Genomic DNA, 15,627 nt, shown 5'->3' with positions numbered 1-15,627 from the left:
CCAGACTAACTATGTAACTATGTAACACTAGTGAAGTAAATCTTGAGTAAACCCAAGACACAAAGCAAAAAAAAAAAAATGACATGAGTTTTTACCCTTTTTGAGGATTTGGAAATGTCTACACCAAAATCAAATGATCCAGCCTGATCAGTGATTATTTTTTTGTTTTTGTTTTTTACTTTTATGACACTAATGGTACAGTGTGTATATTACAAAGAGATAATTACTTCATGGCAAGTATGGATTGCATGATGATTAGTAGACTTGTTAAATGCATTACCTGCAGTGGTGGTGTAACATGATTTTTAAAGAATGTTGCTCTTGGTTTCCATGAAGATGATCTTAGCCCCTAGGAGGAATCGTGAGAAAAGATATAAATAAACACCATCCGTTTATGCTCAAATAGCTGCCTTCTATGACCATTCAGAGGTATCTTTGAAAAAAATCACATTGATGTCAAATGGTTCTCTAGTTAGGTTTTTAGCACTTTTTTACTGTGTATTAGCCACAGTGTGTCAGTAAAGCTAATTGTAAAAATCGAACATGCAGCGCTAATATAGTTCTATAATTGAAATAAAATGCAATGGTCAGAATATGAACACTGCTTAATAGTAATTAGTAGAGGGATATAGAAATATCTAAACGTCCAACATTATACTTATATTAATGAATGAGTATATCCAACACAAGTGTTCTGCGGTGCACAGTGCAAACTCTCAAAACAGGATGGTGAGAAAATCAGTGACTTCTGTGATCATGTTCATCCTACAGAGATGAATGTAGATTGCACTAACCAGAAAGCGCAATGGTAATGCGCATTTGAGTGTTAACCAACTCCTGGTCATCTGCCTATGGGAACTGGATCACAGCGAGGGTCATCTGGCCTGTGTCAGCTGGGCAAGTGTCGCAACCTCAGGGTCTCCAGGTACCAGGGGAAGTTTATTTCACCATGCATGTAGTGGCCACCAGATCATCATAATATGCCTTGAAGGAGGGGGGGATGCAGTAGTAAGAAGCTGGGCCCTTTGAGAACGTGCTAGCGCACAAAACGCGTTAGGGAGGTGCCCTATATCCTGTAACATCACACCGCACAGCCCTCGTGGACGGCCGGCGGCCATTTTTTGGATTTCTCTATTACCAGCTTCTACTTCTTACTACTGCATCCCCCCCTCCTTCAAGGCATATTATGATGATCTGGTGGCCACTACATGCATGGTGAAATAAACTTCCCCTGCTGGTGAGATGATTACATATCCCCTGGTACCTGGAGACCCTGAGGTTGCGACACTTGCCCAGCTGACACAGGCCAGATGACCCTCGCTGTGATCCAGTTCCCATAGGCAGATGACCAGGAGTTGGTTAACACTCAAATGCGCATTACCATTGCGCTTTCTGGTTAGCGCTCGTATCTTTTCTGTTTTGAGTAAAGCTAATTGCATTGAGCACTTCTTTTCTATTTCACTTGGCTCACACCTTGTGCTTCATGTGATGTCGTCATTGTTACACATCATACACAGGATGAGAATGTCAGACTAATGATCGTCCTTTTTTTACATGCTAGTCTCATAAAAAAAATGAAAAGGCTACTAAAGGTGTGAAAAATTCTCGTAGACAGAACACAACTTTAGAAATTATGTAATGTATTATATTGTAATATATTATTTCGTTTCTGAGCATGCGTGGTCTGGGTAGCTCAATTTTTTGTGGACGAATACTGTACTGATTAAACGAAAATTGTTTGTTCTGTTATTATATGAGAACATTTTTGTGCTTGTCCCTTCGGGTACTTTCACATGAACTGTTATCGCCTCTCAAAAGCTGTGTACTAAAGATCAGATTATCGGATGATCACTCAGAAAGCGGTATTTTTCTTCAGATTCTCTCATTGTGTGTACTGGGAATTTGTTTACAGCTTACTAGCTCTAAGCCTTGTTTACATGGACAGCAAAGGGGCAGTAAGGCAGGCCATAGGTTATGTGATTTTCTTTAGAAAATTGCTCCATTACCCCATCAACACAGTCAGTGGTTATGGGGGGAATCCTTCCTGTTAAGCTATTGTGTTCTCCTTGTGGTGGGGGGGGCTCCCTGCCAGGAGAGCATAGTGATTACTGCTAGGTGCTATAGCCACTGGCAATGACTACATGCTAGAAATCCGACATGCTGGTTGTACACAAGTCGGACCATCAATCGCCTTGGGTACAATTAGCATGCCCAAAGATGGATCAAATCTTGGCCAGTCCCTTCTAAACCAGCCAATATTTGAACCATCTATGGCCAGCTTAAAAACAGGCGAATGATCTTTTTTTTACCACCTCCCGACTGCCCATCTACAACCTACCCTGGCAGCTGGAGGAGTTTGTACACGTCATGGCAAATTTAACAGTGTGTCAGGGTTGACAGGTGGAACCACTGAAGTCAATAGGACTGTGGTTGCAGTAAGTTTGACTGGCAATGTTGGTTTGCAATTGCACAGTATTTAAATGCAAAATGCCCCTTCAGCTGAAAAAAAAATAGCATTCAGGTGGCATCAGTATCGCCTCCTGAATGCCTGGAAGCCGCTGCTCTACCACCCTCTGAAAAGTGAAAGCTTTTTTAGAGAAGCAGTACTGCCACCCATGTAAACAAGGCCTAACGAAGATACTCTGCATCATCTGGTATTTATATGTTTCATCTTCTGTATCCAAATTCTACATCATGTTTAAATATATGGCAGGTAATGCAGAGACTTATATAATGCTGAGGAAAGGTCCGTTAGCACCAAAGACAAAAAGCTTACTGTAAGTGCCCCATCCCCTGCCAATGCATAGGCTGTGAACTACGTCAGCAGCATAGGTTGAAGGTTCTATCCTTTGTGTGCCCATGGCCTGCTAAAGCTCTCAAGGCCACCTGTTCCACCTACCGCTTGACCTGGTCCTGGACATATACATCCACTGCTTCAGGAAAGCGACAAGCTGATTGAGATTACTTCACATTGTAAAGAGCTGAATACAATTAGTGTTTATTATCTGCATCTGTGGCTCTATGTCAACAACTAATTCATGGTCCATATGTTTATCTCCTTCAGCAAGACTTCCTGGGCTTACTTCGCCTCAGTTTTTGTGGCTACGAAAATACTGGCAGAGAAGCCTTCCAAATCTTAACAGTTTCTTCAATTTACCTCAGACAGAAGAGTATGAACAAAACCACATTTCCATAAGGCACAGCAAATCAGATGCAGGTAGGTTTTATGTTTTGGTAGCAAGCTTCACAGCCTGTAGCCACTAGAGATTCCTCTGTTCCAAAAGATGCTATGGATTCTTTGAGTTGTGGCTGATTTATTTCCTATTTATTTGTGCCTGCATAGTTCTGAACCCAATACCACTTGGCAAAGCCAGCTGACCTTTTTAGCTTTTTGTAAAGGTGGCAATCAGTCTGCCACTGTAAGAGGAGCATTTTTCCAACTGACCAGTAAGTAAACTGTTTTTTTCAGGGGTTCCCCAAGACCTAGAAATCATTTTAGGGTATCTTTGGGATAAGAAGGTTGAGAAAAGCTGGTTTAATTATAAAATCATATATGTAATATAGGCTCCCTATATCAGTAACACTAAGCTCTGTTTTTTCAAGTACCACCTGAAGCATTTTGCAAAAATCTGTTGATTCTGCCAGCAGAACAATAAGTAAGGACTTTCTTTGATATGGTTACAGCTCTTCTTCTACTGCCATTCTTCTACTGCCATCTACAATACTGTCATCTAATGGATGACGCATTGTCATCCATGCTGCTGCTATAGTTTCACAGATACTGGCTTCATTGACAGCCCTATCAATAAGAATAAGCATTTTTGCCCACAGCCCTTTAGATGGATAGCATATTGCTCTATCTGCAGAAGATTAGGCATATGATGTAAAAGTTCTGCTCAGTTTCTCCCAGCCTCATACAGCACTGATACACAAGAAATCCAACTTCTCAGGTACAGTATGCATACCATTAAAAAGAAGTAAATTCAATTCTTCTGAGCCATGTAATATGCATATTTGCCTTAAAATTCTGAAAATAAAAATGTGAGGATTTTAAATATTGGGCCTTACTGATGTGTTAAAGGAAGCATCTACTACTGACATTCCAGTTTTTTCCTATGAAAGGATCAGTGATTTAAATGGTAACTCCACTTTCATGGGTATAAAATTAGCAAAAAAAAAGAAATTGCATGTGCAATTGCTACACAAGTCATATTGTAATTAAATGTTTTTAAAAATTAAATTTCCTTTTCAATCTGCGGCATTGTAATTTTCTTTAAAATGCAATGCAATATGGCTACCTGGAGGTGATCTGTACTCCAGAAGTAAATCACATCTAAAGGGATGCAGACCTTGCAGCTTTCCTTAAAGCTCTGCAGTTACAGCAGCTGATTGATAATTATAAAACCACTCCCATACAGATTCACTCTGCACATGGACACAGAAAACAAACAACAAATTTCTTCAGAATAACAAAAGGTAGGAATCTGCAACACAGTTTGTTAAAATCCTTGCAATGCACATAGAACACTCAGAGGGGAATTTTTTTTTTTTCAAGCGTGAAATTACGCTTTAACCACTTCCTGACCACCCTATAACAGAAATACTGCTACAGGGTGGCATGGGTGCACAAAATCATGTATATATACAAATCACATATATATACGTGATTTTGTATCTCCGGATAGGGGGACCACGCGTCATGGCCATGGCTGTCAATCATCGGGTCCCGGACGGTGATTACTCTCCGGTGCCCGGTGATTGCCAAGCATCTGCAACAGGGAGGAGAACTGTTTGTGAACAAAACAGTTCTCCTCCCTGTCAGCTCGTGCACACTGCTTTGCATGGCTGTGCACAGTGACATGTTACAGTGAAGCACACGGACCCAGCTTATAGTAAAACAGCACACAGTAAACCCTTTGATCGCCCCACTTGTTAACCCCTTCCTGCCCAGTACCATTAGTACAGTGTCAGTGTTTTTTTTAGCACTGATCACTGTATTGGTGTCAATGGGGATGTCAGTGACACCAAGTCAGTTCTCCCCAGTGTCAGTCCCGCAGTCCTGCTATAAGCCGCTGATCGCCGCCATTACTAGAAAAAAAAATATATACCGCCATTTGTAAACGCTATAACTTTCACTTAAACCAATTAATTTACATGTATTGGGATTTTATTTAGCAAAGACGTGTAGCAGATAACATTTTGGCATACATTTATGACAAAATGTGATTTTTAAAAATCTTTTACTGCACATGTTTAATAGCAAAAAGTCAAAAATATTGTTTTTTTTCTCAAAATTGTCAGTCTTTTTTTTTATAGCACAGACAATAAAAAACGCACAGGGGATCAAATACCACCAAAAGAAAGCACAATTTGTGGAAAAAAAAGAACATAAATTTCATTTGGGTTCATGATCGCGCAATTGTCAGTTAAAATAACACAGCACCATAATGCAAAAAAATGGCCTGCTCAGGAAGAGGGGTAAATCCTCAGTAGGACAAGTGGTTAAATACCCTGTTATTGTATTATTATTATTATTATTATTATTATACAGGATTTATATAGTGCCAACAGTTTGCACAGCACTTTACAAAAATGACAATCTTTGCTGATTGACAGTAAACATAACATAGCAAACATACTTGTTGGTGTAATGCTTACTAAGCTGGTCCATATTTTGCACAGCCTACAGATCTATGGGCAGGAATAAAAGGAACTCCAGAAAAAATATGTTAAATATGGATAGAGTGGGGGAAAGTTACTTGCTCCATCACTGATTATAGTCTACATTCATCCAGCTGCTAAGGCACGTTAAAGCCTAGGTTTAGGAAATGTTGTTAAAAAGTCAGCACAAGGGACGTTACTTAACACTTAGTGCAAAGTATCCCTTGTGCTGGTGTCAGCTGTCATAGTGGAAATCTGAAGTCCTCTGCCCTTCTACCACACCACACAACTATAATCTGCATGGGGCAAAGTACTTCAGATTTCCACTGTGACAGTCGGCACCAACACAAGGGACTCGATGCACTAAATGTAAGTACTGTCCCTTGTGTTGATTGTTTAAAAAAAATGTTTTTAACTAAACTTAGGCTTTACTGTATACTTCATGTACGTTGTATTTACAAAAAGGTACTACACCAGTATAAAGCTTACCTGTTTTTATATGTGGTCACTGCATTAGGTTTTTTTTTATTTAATTAATTCATTTTTTTTTCTTTTTGTTTCTTTATTTTTTCATATGTGATTCCACCAGCAAAACATTTCCTGTCATAGGATGACATCATTCATTCACTGTACCGTATCTATTGAGAAGCAGAGTTGTTTACCTACTGTAGAACAGGCAGTGTTTTAGGACTACTCCTCTCCTTATCTTGACAGTGTTAACTGATAACAGTCAGCAGATGTAGAATGTAAAGAAAGCTCACTGAATTTTAGTGTTATTTTTTTTCACTTACCGTATTTTTCGCTCCATAAGACGCACCTGACCATAAGTCACACCAAGATTTTAGGAGGAAAACAAGAAAAAAAATTCTGAACCAATGGATTGCAGACATAGTACAGGAAATGACCAGAGACTGCCGACATAGTACAGGAGATGACCAGAAACTGCAGACACAGTACAGGAGATGACCAGAGACTGCGAACACAGTACAGGAGATGACCAGAGACTGCGGACACAGTACAGGAGATGACCAGAGACTGAGGACACAGTACAGGAGATAACCAGAGACTGCGGACACAGTACAGAAGATGACCAGAGACTGCCGACATAGTACAGGAGATGACCAGAAACCGCAGACACAGTACAGGAGATGACCAGAGACTGCGGACATAGTACAGGAGATGACCAGAGACTGCGGACATAGTACAGAAGATGACCAGAGACTGCGGACACAGTACAGGAGATGACCAGAGACTGCCGACATAGTACAGGAGATGACCAGAGACTGCGGATATACTACAGGAGATGACCAGAGACTACGGACATAGTACAGGAGATGACCAGAGACTGCGGACACAGTACAGGAGATGACCACAGACTGCGGACACAGTACAGGAGATGACCAGAGACTGCGGCCACAGTACAGGAGATGACCAGAGACTGCGGATATACTACAGGAGATGACCAGAGACTACGGACATTTTACAGGAGATGACCAGAGACTGCGGACACAGTACAGGAGATGACCAGAGACTGCGGGCATAGTACAGGAGATGACCAGAGACTGCGGACATAGTACAGGAGATGACCAGAGACTGCGGACACAGTACAGGAGATGACCAGAGACTGCGGACACAGTACAGGAGATGACCAGAGACTGCGGACATAGTACAGGAGATAACCAGAGACTGCAGATACAGTACAGGAGATAACCAGAGACTGCGAACATAATACAGGAGATGACCAGAGACTGTGGACATACTACAGGAGATGACCAGAGACTGCGGACATAGTACAGGAGATGACCAGAGACTGCTGACATACTACAGGAGATGACCAGAGACTGCGGACATAGTACAATAGATGACCAGAGACTGTAGACACAGTGCAGGAGATGACCAGAGACTGCGGACACAGTACAGGGGATGACCAGAGACTGCGGACACAGTACAGGGGATGATCAGAGAGTGCAGAACTTTGGGGGGGCAGGTACCCAAATTTGACAGCTACCCACTCCCACTTCCGCAGAGTTGTCCTCCCCCCTCCCTCCCCATAGTCTTGTGGGACACATGACAGGTCCTACAAGACTACAGGGCCATTCACAAAGCGCAGCGCTTCTCACCACAAGCTGTCGCAGCTGGGTGCCCACGCTGAAGATGCTAGCGCCAGGGAGATAAGACGGAACCAAGACACCGCTGGACCGAGGAACAGGTAGTACGGAGGAGCGGGTTCTTCTGCACAGTAGGGCCGAGCAGCCAGCCCGGTATTCTAACATGGCGGCGGTAGCTGGAATACCAGGATGGTCGCTCCATAAGACGCATAGACAAAAGTCTAAGACGCATGGGGGAAAAAAGTGCATCTTATGGAGCAATAAATACGGTACTAAATAGATGTAAATAAACCTTTCCAACTGTATATTTAGCCTTTAAAAAAAAAGCAGACATTTATTATTAGGGTTTATATACACTTTAAGGCATGCCAAAGTAGACTGATGAATAAGGCTCAAAGCTGGGGACCTGAAAATAGCCCTGCCGGTATGCACATGGTGGGAGCTGGAATCGTGACATCGATTCACGGCAATGGAGAAGGCAGACGCCGCATTGACTTCCTCAGTGTGAATAGCGGTGTTGGCTTCAGCTGCAGCTCCAGCCACACTCCCTGATGTGTTTCACCCCGACTTGGTCACAGAGAGGGACACTACCCTGCTGATTCCTATACACTGTGTTGCTGACCCCCTGTCCTCCACCATGCTGACCCCAGTTCTACACCCCACCAACTCCCTGCACAATTCCCTGTTGACCCCTTGCACATTACCTTGTTAACCCATGATTCTGCTCCCCTGATGCCTGTTCTCTGCTCTGCTGACCCCTATAATCTGCCCTACAAACTACTGACTCCTGTAGACTATCCTACAAACCATTAACCTCTGGACACTGCTCTACAAACTACAGACCCCTGGACACTGCCCAACATACTACTTACACTGGCCAGTGTCAGGCCAGCCAGTCGGATCAATTACTCTCTAGACATGAAAAAGATGTAAATGAAAGTGACTGCACAGGCTAAGTTTATATTTTTACAGTGACATTTGTTTTAATATATTTTTATCAGTTTTCTTCATGCCATCTTTATGCCTCACCCACATGGAAGAAAAACATATTTGAAATATATTTTAAAAATATTCTTCTCAAATATAATGACATATATTTGAAATGCTACAATTTTGGCCATATTCAACATATTTAAAAATATATTTCAATAAATATATATATATATATACACTGCATGTTGAAGTGTGTTTTTATTACAAAATATATGAAAAATATTTTTAAAAATACATTTCAAATATACTGTATGTCTTTAAAAATACAAACCTACATTTTTGGAATACATTTACAAATATATGTAAAAATATATGTTAAAAGGACTTTTGTATATGTTAAATAAAATCTGAAGAATATATTTAAAAAAAATATATAACATTTAACAAAGTCTATAGAAGCATAATGAGTCCAAATAGCAAATGTAATGTCAACAATATGTGAAATTATAGTAACAGTTACACTGTGGGGAGAATAAGGAGGTAAAGGTAAGTGGAGGTTAGGAGGTGGGGGGAAGAACTACTGTTCGCTTGCCTGAGAACATAAGTAAAGTCAGAACTGCATAAGGCTCCAAAGACCTCCTAAATCAATTTATTTTATGTAATAAGAAAGGGAGAAAAAAAGAAGGTGAATGACGGAGGAAGAAGGAAAAAAACAGAGTGAGGAAGAAGAGAAGGGTCAGCCCAGGACTCACTAAGGGACTGATATACAGTTGCAAGAAAAAGTATGTGAACCCCTTGGGATTATGTGGAGTTTTGCATGAATTGGGCATAAAATGTGCTCTGAACGTCATCTAAGTCACAACAATAGAAGAACACAGTCTTCTGAACATAATACTACACAAACATTAGATGTTGCCATGGTTTAATTGCACATAACATGTAAACATTCACAGTGCAGGGAGAAAAAAGTATGTGAACCTTTGGACTTAATAACTGGTTGACCCTCCTTTGGCAGCAATAACCTCAACCAAACGTTTCCTGTAGTTGCAAATCAGACCTGCACAACGATCTGGAGTAATTTTGGACCACTCCTCTTCACAAAACTGTTTCAGTGTAGCAATATTCTTGGGATGTCTGGTGTGAATCGCTCTCTTAAGATCATGCCACAGCATTTAAATCGGGTTGAGGTCAGGACTCTGACTGGGCCACTCCAGAAGGCGTATTCTGTGCTGTTGCAGCCATTGTTTTGTTGAATTACTTGTATGCTTTGGGTCATTGTCCTGTTGCATCACCCATCCTCTGCGGAGCTTCAGTTGGTGGACAGATGGCAGCAAAGCAGCCCCAAACCATGATGCTCCCTCTGCCATGTTTTACAGTGGGGATGAGGTTTTGATGTTGGTGTGCTGTGCCTTTTTTTCTCCACACATAGTGTTGTGTGTTCTTCCCAAACAACTCAATCTTGGTTTCATCTGTCCACAGTATATTTTGCCAGTAGTGCTGTGGAACATCCAGGTGCTCTTTTGCAAACTTCAAACGTGCTGCAATATTCTTTTTGGACAGCAATGGCTTCCTCCGTGGTGTCCTCCCATGTACTCCATTCTTGTTTAATGTTTTCCTTATTGTAGATGTGTCAACAAAAATGTTAGCATGTGCCAGAGATTTCTGTAGGTCTTTAGCTGACACTCTGGGATTCTTCTTTACCTCATGCAGCATTCTGCGCTGTGCTCTTGCAGTCATTTTTACAGGACGACAACGCCCAGGGAGAGTAGCAACAGTACTAAACTTTCTCCAGGGCCTCACATACTTTTTCCTCTCTGCACTGTGAATGTTTACATGTTATGTGCAATTAAACCATGGCAACATCTAATGTTTGTGTAGTATTATGTTCAGAAGACTGTGTTCTTCTATTGTTGTGACTTAGATGACGTTCAGAGCACATTTTATGCCCAATTCATGCAAAACTCCACGTAATCCCAAGTGGTTCACATACTTTTTCTTGCAACTGTATAGCAGACCCATGGATCCCATATCCTATCAAATTTCTTGGTATTATTATGACAAATACAGGTGAGTTTGTCATTGATAATGATCCAGTTAAGTTTAGTCTCTACATAGTTAAGTGGGACCACCAACTGTTTCCAGTATTCAGCAATAGTAATTCTTGCCGCCAAAAACATATATGTGATTAATTTCACTGATTTGTTAGCAACCTTGTCAGGAAGTTTTTGAAAAAGGGTCGACTCTGGGGATCTGTGGGTGTTCACACCCATCACTGAGTAGATAAACGTAAACATCTGAATCCAAAATCTAATCACTATAGGGCATTGCCACCAGTCTCCAGCTGGCCACAACTCCAGAAACAAGTGGAGGAAAGGGGGATTTTTGCAATTCAACTGGGAACCAGATACCAACGTAAAAGCTTTTTATAATTGCCTTCTATTAATATTAAATTAATTAATACTTTAGATAGAGCATAAGCAGTATTTTGCAACTCTGACAATTCAATTGTAAAATTCAGGTCTCATTCTCACCGGTTCCTATAGGTGTAGCACTACGTCCTTAAGGGTTGCTTAGTAATTTGTTTTGCATTACCTGCCTATCTGAACCTCTTGTTGCAAGACCAACCTTTGCTGCACCACCGTGCTCCTGTGACCAAATAAATCACAACTTTAAAATGGACTCACACACAGGTTAGGATACACCAACATGAAGTTTATATTGGAATTAAAGATAACTTGGTCAAAAAGAACAAAATGACACTGATATACTGTATGCAGCAAATATAATCACTCTTATCAGTTGTGAGCAAAAGTAACAACATTCACAGTAAAGTAACAATAATTGTTAGCAGGCCTGCTTTCAGAAATAATCCACTGCCTCCAATCTGAGGGGACTGCTGAATCCCCAGAATAACTATTAAGAAACAACTATCAAAAAACAAGTAAGCTCGCTGTGGGCCCTCAGAACTAGATAACAAGGATTAGATGTGAAGGAAAGAGAATTCTCACTTGTGATTGAGCACTGTCCCTTTAAAAACTCTAAAATGACTTATGTGCACTTGTTGGGGCCCAACTGGTATGAAGTTAAGCTGAGGTGTGGAATATAGTTCCTTGGGATGGCAATACAAAGATAGTGAAGGAACATGGGAGATTTAACACTTTTCCTCTTGGTGGTAGCAAAATAGTGTGGGGTCCCCTTTAAAGCACTCAACATAGGCAGGCTTGGGGTAATGATAGCAACAATTGGCATAAATGTCTATAGGTAAATACAGCTCCCTTTGTACATCAAAGGCAAACATTAACAGTAATAGGAATCCTGCTTTATTGAAGAAGGGAAACTTCTTGTTTCAGCTGGCACTTCTGTATCCTGGCCTGCAACTGTATGTCCTGCGGTCAGGTTGTACAATAAACTGCAATGTGGATGTATCTCAGCTATGGCAGCTGTGAGAACTAGGCCGAAAACTGAGGCAACTATATGTAATGTTCACAACTACATGTAGGCAGATAGCTGAGGTGACAAACTGTCAGTATTCACTTTATTAGTGGGTGCATGGGTCTCTCTCCCCTGATCAAAGTAATCCAGTAGATCGTAGCGGTCTGTCTTTTTCTGCAAATGAGATCAGTCCATGGACTGTCCGGCTCAGAATCAGCAACCTGTCTGGTCCGCTGCTGTCGGATTATCCTGCTGGGCAGCATGGCAGACCAGGTGGTCAGTAGGCTTTTTCCGCTCTTCTTCTCTCTCCAACTGCGGCTCCGTGGCCTAGTTCAGCACTGCAGCCAATAGCACACCTCTTTTAGTCTCTCCCCGCATTCTCCTGGCCAATCTCCTGGGCTTTGATACCGTCCACATGCTACCTCTCTTGGGAAATGTAGTCCCTGACATAGAAGTTCCTAAATGGCAGACCACTGCCATCTAATGTCCATTTTAATGTACTGCGAGTAGTAACATTTCAGTGGGCTACACAGGGAAGCTTAGATTTCAAGTCAGTGAGGGAAGCATACGCCACAGATACTCTGCCCTTCAAAGGGTTCCATGACTGACAAGATCATTCAAAGATCTTCAGCATAAGGGGACCATTTAGCAATTTAAAGCGGAGTTCCACCTACCCTGTCAAAAAATAAAATTCAGCAGCTACAAACACTGTAGCTTCTGACTTTTAAAAAAGAGCCACTTACCTGTCCCTCGGTCCTGTGGTGTGTCCCCCGCAGCCCGTTTCACCGGACGTCTTGTAATCCAGGAGGCCGGCATCTTCAGTGGTGGCACCCGCCTGTGCAGCTTACAGCTGCACAGCCGGGTACCCACTGTGCATGCGCGAGTAGCGCTGCGCTTCATGAATGGGCCTGTAGTCTTCCGGGACCTGTCACATGTCCCAAAAGACTGCAGGGAGGGAAGGAGGGAGGACACCTTCCGCTTTCAATCGTCTAGGCCTTGGGTAGGCAACCTGCGGCTCTCTAGCTGTTATGGAACTACATTTCCCATGAGGCATTGCAAAGATTACAAAACTGACAGTTACAGCTATGACTTGCAGAGGCATGATGGAACTTGTAGTCCTGCAGCTCTCAGGTTGCCTACCCCTGGCCTAGGCGATCAGACCAAAAGTGGGAGCGGGTACCATTAAATTTGGGTACCCGCACCCCCCCCACCCCCAAAGGTGCCAATCCTTAATGGGGAGCGGGAGAGCAGTCCTAAAAGCGGAACTTTCCCTTTTGGGTGGAGCTCCACTTTAAGTTTAGAGAGTATAAAAGAAAATCTTTGGTTGTACTGAAAAGATTCACTAGGGGGCATCTGTAATTTGTTTCTAAAATGCTGCAGGGAGTATGATTGGTCATCATTAAAGGATAACTTCACCGTTGGGAACATGTTGGGAACCATTTTTAGGGCGAAACATGTAACATGTTCCCGATACTACAGCCTCCGCCTGCTGCCCCCCTCTTCCTATGACAGAAGTACGGGGAGAAGTTCCCCGTACTAGCTGTCACTTTTCAAAAACAGCACGGCCATGCGGGGCTCCACCTATATGGCTGCTTCATTCTTTCCAGTGTTCTGTGACTGAATGGACTGCAGGTCTCAACAGCCTTAGCGGCTTTAAGCTTGTAGTCCTCAGTGAACTACCACGGTGCTGTGAGCCCTGTGGTAGTTAACTGATTCTTCATGTCACAAGTATCGACTTACTTGTATGGCATGTATGAGCAAGCAGATACATTGACAGTCTGCAGGAGACCTGCATGGCATCAGAGATCTGCTGATCGCTGGTGCAATGCTTTAGAGGCTCCTAACACAAAAAATATTAAATGCATGTCTTTTACCTGCAAAAAAAGTGTATTTATTATTTTTTGTGTAAAGGTGAACTTATCTTAATCACCAATTGTCAAAAGCCCCTTATTACTCCACCACTGGAATGATGTATGTACCAACCCTGGTGGGAACTCAGGATTACAAAAGATAGGTGCTAACGGTTTGTACGGAGATGATAAGGATGGTGTGCCCTATCCCAGATGGCTAATGACTGCAATAAAGTGGAACATAATATAGGATGGTGCACATGGCTAGGAAGCCACAGCAATGACCCAATGGTTAAGGAAAGACATGGGAAAGCTTCAATAGAGACCCAGAGGGGTTTAGACACTTCAGCCTTAGTGTATGCAAGTTGTGCAATTTGGGCAGCTTGAATATAGGCTTGTGAGGCCTTACTTTGGGACCTAGCTAGTTCATTTCTTTTTTTAAAAACGTGTCCCACCCCGGAGATATTTGAACTGTTCCATGTTGTTCAGGTAGATCGCCACCTCTCAAAGGTTGCCTACCCCTACTATAGGTGATATTTAGTACACTGAAGTGCTATTATAGTTTGATTACTTCTTCATACTATGCAGAGGGGAAACGGGAAGAGCAGCTCACAGCAACGCCCCAGAGCTCCAAACTTTTGAAATAAAGGGCCAATTTAGTGTCCTTCAAACTTTAGGGGGGCCGGGATGTGATCACTGGGAGTAAAAAATGCCCTGGCATTGGTGTGAGTAAACAATGCCAAAGGCTTGGTGGTCAGCAGGAGTAAAAAATTACACCGTTGGTGTCAGAGGGAAAATTAGTTCCCCATTCCCGTGTCAGTGGGAGGAATAGTGTCCCATAGTTGGTGTCAGTGGGAGGAAAAGTGCCCCATTGTTGGTGTCAGTGGGAGGGATAGTGCCCCATTGTTGGCGTCAGTGGGTGGAATAGTGTCCCATTGTTGGCGTCAGTGGGAGGAATAATGCATTGTATCAGTGGAAGGATTTGTGTCCCATTGTTGGTGTCAGTGGGTGGAAGAGTGTCCCATTGTTGGTATCAGTGGAAGAAATAGTGCCCGATTGTTGGTGTTAATGGGAGGAATAGTGCCCCATTTTTGGTGTCAGTGGGTGGAATAGTGCCCCATCGTTGGTATCAGTGGGAGGAATAGTGCATTGTATCAATTTAAAGGATTTATGTCCCATTGTTGGTGTCAGTGGGTGGAAGAGTGAACCATTGTTTGTATCAGTGGAAAAAATAGTGCCCTATTGTTGGTGTCAGTGGGAGGAATAGTGCCCTATTGTTTGTGTCAGTGGAAGGAATAATGCATTGTATCAGTGGAAGGATTATTGTCCTAAGGGCCGAATAAAGACAAGCAAAGGGCCACATCTGGCCCGCGGGCCGAAGTTTGGAGACCCCCTGCCCCAGAGCTAAAAAAACAGGAGCTAATCCTTTCTCCTTTCCCACTATGAAAACTAAAACCAGCATTTTGGCTGTATTTTTACTATAAGGTGACTTCACAGTATATGTGGTGACAGACATTTTACAAACTGGCAAAACGTATCACTACAGCAGTGGTTCTCAACCTTCCTAATGCCGCCACCCTGTAATACCGTTCCTCATGTTGTGGTGACCCCCAACCATAAAATTATTTTCATTGCTACTTCAT

General features: G+C 42.4%; 1 protein-coding gene across 1 annotated transcript in view; it reads left to right on the top strand.

Annotated features, from left to right (window-relative positions):
- The window catches only part of INPP5B (inositol polyphosphate-5-phosphatase B), a 176,073-nt gene that overhangs the window by 45,516 nt on the left and 114,930 nt on the right, over positions 1 to 15,627 (top strand). Inside the window, exon 7 of the mRNA XM_089688790.1 lies at positions 3,065 to 3,217. Coding sequence (XP_089544916.1) covers positions 3,065 to 3,217 — 153 coding nt within the window. The remainder of the gene's footprint in view (positions 1 to 3,064; positions 3,218 to 15,627) is intronic.

The sequence above is a fragment of the Staurois parvus genome, unplaced genomic scaffold (assembly GCF_062004578.1).
Source record: "Staurois parvus isolate SC_StPar_1 unplaced genomic scaffold, SC_StPar_1.0 ptg000454l, whole genome shotgun sequence".
NCBI lineage: Eukaryota > Metazoa > Chordata > Amphibia > Anura > Ranidae > Staurois > Staurois parvus.
This window is presented reverse-complemented; position numbering and strand designations above follow the sequence as displayed.